At 39.9% G+C, this 9,961-nt stretch overlaps 1 protein-coding gene across 7 annotated transcripts in view; it reads left to right on the top strand.

Moving 5' to 3' along the window:
* LOC143738192 (uncharacterized) overlaps positions 1-9,961 on the top strand; it is a 40,553-nt gene that overhangs the window by 30,191 nt on the left and 401 nt on the right. Inside the window, exons 1-4 of one of the 7 annotated variants that reach the window (XR_013203845.1) lie at positions 3,172-3,369; positions 3,865-4,206; positions 9,512-9,538; positions 9,635-9,961. The exon at positions 9,635-9,961 is cut by the window's right edge and continues 401 nt beyond it. Coding sequence is in view for 5 of the 7 variants with exons in the window: in XM_077230210.1 (XP_077086325.1) it covers positions 3,865-4,206; positions 9,512-9,831 (662 nt within the window). In the remaining 2 variants the exon portion in view is untranslated. Of the gene's footprint in view, positions 1-3,171; positions 3,370-3,402; positions 3,784-3,864; positions 4,207-9,511 lie in introns of those variants that run through there. The other 6 variants (XR_013203844.1, XM_077230212.1, XM_077230213.1 and 3 more) reach the window with 6 other exon arrangements.

Below are 9,961 nucleotides of genomic sequence, written 5' to 3' on the forward strand. Positions count from 1 at the left end.
GTACCAAAACAAATTCCTTGTGTGTGCAAGCACACTTGGCAATAAAGCTCTTTCTGATTCTGATCAGCTGTGAGCAAAGTGTCACAAGTCTGATGCATGTGAATTCACTCCACCTGATCCACTCCAAATTAAAGGTCACTACATAGCAAATGATTTTAAAAGACAAAATCGTCTGGCTTTTAGTAACGCTTCGAAAGTCCCTGGTCCAAGTAAGTAGGGGAAAACCTAAAGAAAGTAACAAAGCAATTTTCCCAGAGCTTCATTTGCATTTCAAGCTATGACAGCACATTCAGCCAATCACTGAGCTGCCAAATATCATGTGATTTCCTCATCGTTTCCCGTGGTGAGGTTCGGAAAGCAGTTTTCGAGCAGGGTAAGTCATTTACTGAAGCTGTACTTTTTTTCCAATTACAAGTTGTGTTTTTCCTTCATGCGTCACAGTAATGATCAATCTACAGATTATTTAGTGCTGAAACACATCTTAAAGGTTGCCTTGTTTTTCAGTAGGAATACAAGTAAATCGGGTTTAAATGTCAGGAGTTCCAGTCAGGACGAAATAAACACTTGTTACTTTTGTCGCGCTGCTGTGGTGACTTTCTCTGTTTTGCAGCATTTATTAAAACATGTTTATGTCATATTATACCCACAGAATATGCCAAGAGTGAGCGTCAGAGAGACAGACAGAGGTCTGATTTACCCAGACATTTATGAGAGGGCATTTCTGGACATATCAGTCTGAGGGAGAAGACTATACCGAGATTTGTATATTCTTTAAATAGATTTTTCATTTTTATCCTAATTTTTAGTTTTATTGGCGTTACATTTAATTTTTCCACTTCCTGTAAAGCTGCGGCAACATGTAAAAATCCCCAGTGCAGGATCTTATTTTATCCTAATCATGTCATAAACAATCTCCCTCTAACCTTTTTGGACATTTGAAACGTGGATGAAACAGGTAAAGTTTACAATTCATTAAAACTAAAAGAAAGTAACAATGATTCACAATCATGATTTGAATCAATGATTTACAATGAGTGGTTTAAAATACATGGACTAATCTATTGTTATATCTAATTATAAACTATAGACCTTGATAATAAATAAATACAAATATTTATAAATAAAAATATACAGATTATAAAACTATGAGGTGAATAAATATGTAGTATAAAAACTACACACACATAAAAATGTGACGCTTTGAGCGCTGTTAAGCATAAACTCTTGATGGGCCGTTTCACTCATGAGCTCATCAGATATGTCTGTGATTGGCTACAATGATCAGCGCTTAAAAACATGTTGTAAATATTCATCAATGAGGCTCTTCATCGAGCGCTTAGACACACACGGGAGCGTTTGAAAGCAGGCGTCTATCAGCCGATCAGTCCTGCTTGTACTTTCAAGCGCTCCCGTGCGTCGATCATTGTAGCCAATCACAGACACATCCGATAAACTCGTGAACACTATGGCCAATCAGAGGTGTTTATGATTCTGCTCAACAGTGCTCTTTTTTAAATTTTTTAAATTTCAGTACCGACTTGATTTCCTTCTCTATGGGGCTCTAGTCTAGAGATGCGCGGTTGGCGGTTATAGCCGCGGATAAACTGCGGATTGGGCGGATGACGTGACGAAAAAAAATATTGTAATTAAAATAGGGCGGGTGGTGGGCGGTTTCTAGTCTCGTGGCTGTCATCAGCAGCGCCTTGTATCAGCGAATGGCGGGCGGGAAAATTGGTCAAAAACGTTGGTGCGGATGGATGGCGGACGGATGATGAGTTTTGTGATGCGGATGAAATAATAGCCCATCCGCGCATCTCTACTCTAGTCAGTTAACTTAGTGTGATTCCGTAGAGCTACGTCACACGTAGGCTCACTATTGGCCGACGCTGGTCATGTGTGTGATGCGTGTGACGTACAACAACAGAAGCGTACGCTGTTAAACTAGTGAACTGACTCGAGGCCCACAGAGAAGGAAATGAATAGTTGAAATAAAGTCGTTATTTTAGTTTTTTTGCGCACAAAAAGTATTCTCGTCGTTTGATAAACTTAAGATTAAGCCACTGTAGTCACTTGGACTATTTTAACGATGCCTTTAATACATTTTCGGGGCCTGCAAGTGTCAATCCCTGAAGAAGCCTGTGGAGGAGTGATCCAGCTCTCAGATTTCATCAAGAATATCTTAATTTGTGTTCCGAAGATGAACGAAGATCTTACGGGGTTGGAACAACATGAGGGTGAGTAATTACTGGCAGAATTTTCATTTTTGGGTGAACTAACCCTTTAAACTAGTCCCATCCGTAGGGCTTTTCTTGCCTTTCTCCAGCGTTTTGCCAGACTCTCCGTTTGATTTTTGCTTTGTCCGGAGTAATTTCTTTATGCATGCTGACAGAAGATGAGCAAAGAGTGTCTGTAAATTTATAAAAATGTTGACAACAGTTTTTCTCACACTGAATGTTGCAGGTCGATGGCGATTCCCACGGACTCCGGTGAGAGAGATCTGGAGGAGGAGCAACAGAAGAGGATCCAGAAGAAAACGTCTCAGGTTACGACTGTAATCGACTGTGTCGAATGAAGCTAGGGGAACGCCTCAGGCGTGACAGGTGTCTGAAATCACTATCAAATCACGTCAATAAAATTGACTGGCGACAGCCCGTGAATCATTAGCGTGAATGATTAACGTGCGACCTGGAAGTATAAGAGGGCGCCTTGCAAACATGACAAATCATCTTATCGTCTTCAGGGACTGTTCGGTAGGCAGGCCCAGAGGCATGGTAAGGAGACGCAGTGTCTCATTCCCTGTTCTCAGGGAACATAGGTTACAGTTGTAACCTGAGACGTTCCCTTTCGAAAGGGAACTCGCACTGTGTCGAATGATTCTAGGGGAATGATATACCCACCCCGCCATGCTAAGGGTAGTGCATGCCATGTGGCAGTGACAACTGTCAGAACCAGCAACTTCAAATGAAACTCTAGAACCACTCACCCTCAGGTCACACTGGGCTGTCAGTGACAGCATTCCCTACGGTCATAGCCCAAGGTATAAGCCTCGCAGGAAAACCTTCATAAACATGGTTACAGGGCCGGCTCTAGCCCTTTGGTTGCCCCAGGCGAGATTGAGTTTTGCGCCCCAAACAGACCGTCCCTGAAGACGATAAGATGATTTGTCATGTTTGCAAGGCGCCCTTTTATACTTCCAGGTCGCACGTTAATCATTCATGCTAATGATTCACGGGCTGTCGCCGGTCAATGCGATTGCCGTGATTTGATTGTGATTTCAGACACCTGTCACGCCTGAGGCGTTCCCTTAGCGTCATTCGACACAGTGCGAGTTCCCTTTCGAAAGGGAACTGGAAATAATATTCATATTGTGTAATAAACATTGCATACAATTATGTGAAGAAATTTGGAAAGTTTTGTGGAATTGAAACCAAACTGGGTTGGAAGAAATATAGATGGTTGTCAATGAGTACAGAAGCTGATTTTGTATATAAACTGCTTTGCTTGGGAAATTTCTTGACATTACAGGTTTGCTAACTAAGCCTATCTGATACTAACCACATTTTAGGAGAACTTTACTTGGAAAAAGCATGCTTTATGATGCCATTTCACATAAATGTTATCACAACGTAATCCGGAAAAAGCAGCAGGTAGAAAAGCTATAAAGGAAATGAAAACAGCATTGTGGTTCAAGTCTGTGTACTATTTGCAACTGTTGAGACAAAATGGAAAAATTCATTTTCTTATGTTTAATTTGGTTTGTAAATATGCAAACCTCTTCCAGTGGTAAATTATCTATTTTTTAAATACATTTCATAATGTAATTATTTTAAAACTATATTGTAATTATTATAAACATCTCTCCAGATTTGTCCGTAGGAGGATCTTCTGATCTGAGAGTTCAGATTGGAGAAAACATCACTCTGAACTGCAGCATGAGAAACCGAGATGAAGTCGCCTGGTATCGTCTCAGATCTGAAGAGTTCGTTCTGCTGATTTCTGCAGAGAAGGACAAAACCGGGAGAAGACTTCTGACCACCTACAATCAAAACCGAACTCGTATGAAAATGATTACAGACAGTTGGATAACCAGAGTCTCTTTAACTATTTCTGGAGTAACAGAATCAGATTCAGGACTTTATTTCTATGGAATAAAGTCTGACACTCCTGAGATGCACTTCGATAAACCCATCAGACTGGAGATTGAAGGTACCAGATTTCAGTTTTTCTCATCATATCTTTACAAACTTGTCAATGTAGGAGGGAGGGGGTAAGATGAGCCACTCAAGGTTTGGGATATAGCTATTTGTTATTGAAATCAGCACATGGGTAGATGTAGTTTATCTCCAAAATACATACATGTATATATACACACACACACACACACACACACATAATATATGTGTGTGTACTGTGTATGTTTATATTTATATACAAATACACACACATTCATGTAGAGGTAGACAAAGTACACAACTTCATTATTTGAGTGAATGTATAGACACTACTGGTGAAATAGTACCCCGTTACAAGTAATACAAGTTAACTTCATTCATAATGTCTTAATATTAATTCTAAAGCAAAACAAGTGAAAAAATAGATATTAGGGAGTGATAAGCGTCCTCTGAAGCTACCTACTGTTTATAATGGTAATTTAATATTTTTGTTTTAAATAAGTGAGTTTTCCTACATCTTGAAACTTTTAATTCTATAAATGGGGAAAATCTTTGATGGATGAACAAAAAATGTTTTGGTCACCACATTAAAAATAACATTTAAATATGATATTATAGTTTTGAAGTGCTGAAAAAACATATGGAGCACTTGTAAACGTTTGACTATTTCTGTCACAATACCATAGTTACTGTTAGTTAGTGTTACTACATTAAATCCATAGTGAATGTTGCTGATTTGTGGACTTAAAGCCTTCTGTAACTTGTTCATTCATTGCACGATGTTTCTCCTGGTTTCCACCTCAGCGCAGTTTGATCTGATATCTATGGTTTATAACAAAACTGCGCCAATTCTGAATGTTTCTCATTGGATCCTGAGCGAGTTTTTTAATTCTGTGGTTAAAGTCTGGAGCCCTGCGACCATACGACTATCTTGAACTCATTTAATACTTGTTTAAAAGTTACAAAGCTCTTTTCAAAGTCAATATCATACTAGAAAAGAAAGGTTTCTACATTGTGTTTATTTGACAAGATTCAGCTAAAACATATCTGAAAGGACTTGAGGTAACATTATTAGCCCGAATATGTGTTTGCTCAGCACTTCAGCATGAAAAAGACGCTCAGCGCCTCGTAACGCTCATGGCGTTTTAAAAACGTGGCGCTCCCATTGACAACAATTGGAAAAAATGCTTTAGTGGACATAGGGCCTTAATCTGAATCCTATACCAAGATGAGGCCCGTTTTATACACGGATGCATCACCCATTCTGGCGAGCTGTCCACCGATTGGTTCATGCAGATACGCTGCGTCACGACTGGTTCGTGAAGTTGCCACTGCTCAGCCAATAGACTTGCGCAGATTCCTGCTCTGCTATGGCTTGTGCAGTTTCAATGCGTTATTCATTAAAGGCTAGCCTAGAAATCTAGACCCACCCTAGCGGCAGCAAAAATTATTTTGCAGCAAATTGTGGTCTAGCAACTCTCCGTTGGCATTCAAGCTGGAAAAACCAAACTCTGGTCAGGCCAATCAGATCGTGTATAGAGTTGGTGGGCGGGCTTAACATAATAACGGCAGAGATGTGACGGTTCCGCGTGATTTCCATTGGTGATTTCCTTGCTACTTGAAAACAAAGAAGATGCTGCTGGTGAACAGCGGTCTTTCGAATCGGCTTTGGCCGCGACTCTGGATGACTTGGAGTTAAGAGAACGGCACTTAAGTCATTCCTAAAAAAGGAAGATGTGTTCGGAGTTTTGACTACCGGATACGGCAAAAGTTTAATATATCAACTCCGCTGGTGTGAAAACGCATGGCACTCACTCAGCCACAGCCGCTCGTTGCTCTGGTTGGTCGTAGCGCTAGCGCTATCCTATTGTGTACAGAGGTATATTGAAAGACAACCGTTTATCCCGCCCCTCGGATTGAGCCATGCCAATTGTGAGTTCCCAGACCTAACATCTTGATGTAGGTCTGGCTTGCCAGGCTAATTAAAGGCTTCAACATTCGGAGAAATCAGCGTAGCGTCAGTTCTGGCTGGTCACGTTATTCAAGCTCACATCAGCTGATCCACGTCTACCTATATACAACACCTATCACAGTACATACAGTATATATAAGCTCCTTCAGGATTACCAGCAGCTATTGCGTTTCTCGGGAGCTCATTACTGTCGTCAAGTTACCATTTATACAGCGCTTTTAACAATATAGATTGTTTTAAAGCAGCTTTACAGTGATAATAGGAAATTACAGTAACAGAGATTGTTTTGGCTTTACAGCAGCTCTAGAATAAAGTTATTGTCCAGCTAGAGTTAGTTTGGATTGATTCACTTCCATTGCAAAGATCATTAGTTATTAACTTAAGGGCCGCTCACACGCTAACACCGTTCTAACAGAGTTCTAACAAAAGTGTTTGGTGCTCGAGAACGCAATCCTTGAAATGGCTTCCAAGGTGCAAGTGTTGAACAATTTTTAAAAACTTTATCATCTCCGCGTGAACTTAAAAAACGTGACTCTGTGAAAGCGCTGACGGCGTGCACATGCGTATTACGTGTTCAGTCTATAGGTATGCGCGTTTGAATATACAGGTGCTGGTCATATAATTGGGATATCATCAAAAAGTTGATTTATTTCAGTAATTCCATTAAAAAAGTAAAATTTGGATATTATATTCATTTATTACACAAAGACTGATATATTTCAAGTGTTCGTTCCTTTTAATTTTGATGATTATAACTGACAACTAATGAAAACCCCAAAATCAGTATGTCAGAAAATTAGAATATTGTGAAAAGGATTAATATTGAAGACACCTGGTGCCACACTCTAATCAGCTAATTAACTCAAAACACCTGCAAAGGTCTTTAAATGGTCTCTCAGTCTAGTTCTGTAGGCTACACAATCATGGGGAACTGCTGACTTGACAGCTGTCCAAAAGACGACCATTGACATCTTGCACAAGGAAGGCAAGACACAAAAGGTCATTGCTAAAGAGGCTGGCTGTTCACAGAGCTCTGTGTCCAAGCACATTAATAGAGAGGCGAAGGGAAGTAAAAGATGTGGTAGAAAAAAGTGTACAAGCAATAGGGATAACCGCACCCTGGAGAGGATTGTGAAACAAAACCCTTTAAAAAATGTGGGTGAGATTCACAAAGAGTGGACTGCAGCTGGAGTCAGTGTTTCAAGAACCACCACGCACAGGCGTATGCAAGACATGGGTTTCACCTGTCGCATTCCTTGTGTCAAGCCACTCTTGAACAAGACACAGCGTCAGAAGCGTCTCGCCTGGGCTAAAGACAAAAAGGACTGGACTGCTGCCGAGTGGTCCAAAGTTATGTTCTCTGATGAAAGTAAATTTTGCATTTCCTTTGGAAATCAAGGTCCCAGAGTCTGGAGGAAGAGAGGAGAGGCACAGAATCCCCGTTGCTTGAAGTCCAGTGTAAAGTTTCCACAGTCAGTGATGGTTTGGGGTGCCATGTCATCTGCTGGTGTTGGTCCACTGTGTTTTCTGAGCTCCAAGGTCAACGCAGCCGTCTACCAGGAAGTTTTAGAGCACTTCATACTTCCTGTTGCTGACCAACTTTATGGAGATGCAGATTTCATTTTCCAACAGGACTTGGCACCTGCACACAGTGCCAAAGCTACCAGTACCTGGTTTAAGGACCATGGTATCCCTGTTCTTAATTGGCCAGCAAACTCGCCTGACCTTAACCCTATAGAAAATCTATGGGGTATTGTGAAGAGGAAGATGCGATACGCCAGACCCAACAATGCAGAAGAGCTGAAGGCCACTATCAGAGCAACCTGGGCTCTCGTAACACCTGAGCAGTGCCACAGACTGATCGACTCCATGCCTCGCCGCATTGCTGCAGTAATTCAGGCAAAAGGAGCCCCAACTAAGTATTGAGTGCTGTACATTCTCATACTTTTCATGTTCATACTTTTCAGTTGGCTAACATTTCTAGAAATCCTTTTTTGTATTGGTCTTAAGTAATATTCTAATTTTTGGAGATACTGAATTTGGGAATTTCATTAGTTGTCAGTTTTAATCATCACAATTAAATTAAATAAACATTTGAAATATGTCAGTCTGTGTGTAATGAATGAATATATCCAAATTTCACTTTTTGAATGGAATTACTGAAATAAATCAACTTTTTGGTGATATTCTAATTATATGACCAGCACCTGTATATGTGCGCAGGCGTGTAGTCTTTCTTTACAAATTAACCTCTCTCGTCCAATCAGGATCGGCATTCTGATTCCCCTTCAAATCAGACTAAATTCTCGAATTATGTTGTACATTAAAATCTTGAATTAATGATATCTGCAAATACATTCATGTTGGTTCTGTTCTGTTTACTCTAAGAGGGGTTATTGATGCTCTTATACATGCTAGGCTGCCCAGAACCATATCGCCAATACAAACTGTATGCTAATTGTCAATCGTATTTGACGATAGTGGTCCTGACAGAAAAATTTGTTTTTCCCCTAAGCGACGCAATACGAGTGAACCGTATCGATAGGGAGTTTGTTGGGGCATCTTACAGTGGTCGATTCAAAGCACTAAGCAAAACAAAGTATTAAGCAAAACAAAGTATTAAGACACTTTTGAACTGGATGCTTTGGTTGAGGAGAGATCTCCTGACTGGATAGTAAAGTGCTTTGGGTGAACATTAGTACATATAAAAGTACAGAAGATGCATATTTTTCGGCAACACTTGATCCATTAATTCACTTAACACTTTCTATTATATTATATTCTATTCTATTCTATATCTATTTATATACTGACAAAATTATAAACGCAACACTTCTGTTTTTGCCCCCATTTTTCATGAGCTGAACTCAAAGATCCAAGACTTTTTCTTTGTACACAAAAGGCCTATTTCTCTCAAATATTGTTCACAAATCTGTCTATATCTGTGTTAGTGAGCCGAGATAATCCATCCACCTCACAGGTGTGGCATATCAAGATGCTGATTAGACAGCACGATTATTGCACGGGTGTGCCTTAGGCTGTCCACAATAAAAGGCCACTCTAAAATGTGCAGTTTTAACAAACAGCACAATGCCACAGATGTCGCACGTTTTGAGGGAGTGTGTAATTGGCATGCTGACTGCAGGAATGTCCAGCAGAGCTGTTGCCTGTAAATTTAAATGTTCATTTATTACAATGAATAAATGTAAATATAAAAGCGCTATATAAATGCCTCATTCATTCATTTGTGTAAATTCAGTTATTTGTTTTGTGCACTATAAACATCTGTTTAAAAAAAACTTTTAAAATGTTTAAATAGATTTCTGTGTTTTTAATAAAGTGACACATATTTGTCTTTCTTGAACAGAACTGCCAAAGAAAGTGGTAATCAAAGGTAATGTTGGTTGTTTAATTGATTTTTGTGGAAATCCAGCACTACTTCTAATGCTGAATATGTATATGAGTGTGAATAACTCTTCTGTCTCCGTAGACGAAGTGACGGTGACGGTGACGGAGCGTGTGTTGATGTTCGCTGGTGTCGGACTGGCTGTGTTTGTGTTTTTTCTGACTGTTTTTTCAGTCGTCACAGGAGGAATCATTTACCATCGTGGACACCAGAAAGGATGGAAAGCAGCAAAACAAGAAGCTCTGATCAATCAAAAATCAGATAAAATGTGCTTTATTTGACAATCTGAGCTTTGCACTGCCAGTAAAACCAGCATCACTGTTAGGAAACACACATTAAAAGAGACCGCTGTGTTTCAGATGATTATCTGTTTGCAATATTTCACTATCAGTTTTGAAAACCTGAGATGAT

The sequence above is a fragment of the Siphateles boraxobius genome, unplaced genomic scaffold, assembly GCF_051911475.1.
Source record: "Siphateles boraxobius isolate OS27281-9 unplaced genomic scaffold, OSU_SipBor_1 14, whole genome shotgun sequence".
Lineage (NCBI taxonomy): Eukaryota > Metazoa > Chordata > Actinopteri > Cypriniformes > Leuciscidae > Siphateles > Siphateles boraxobius.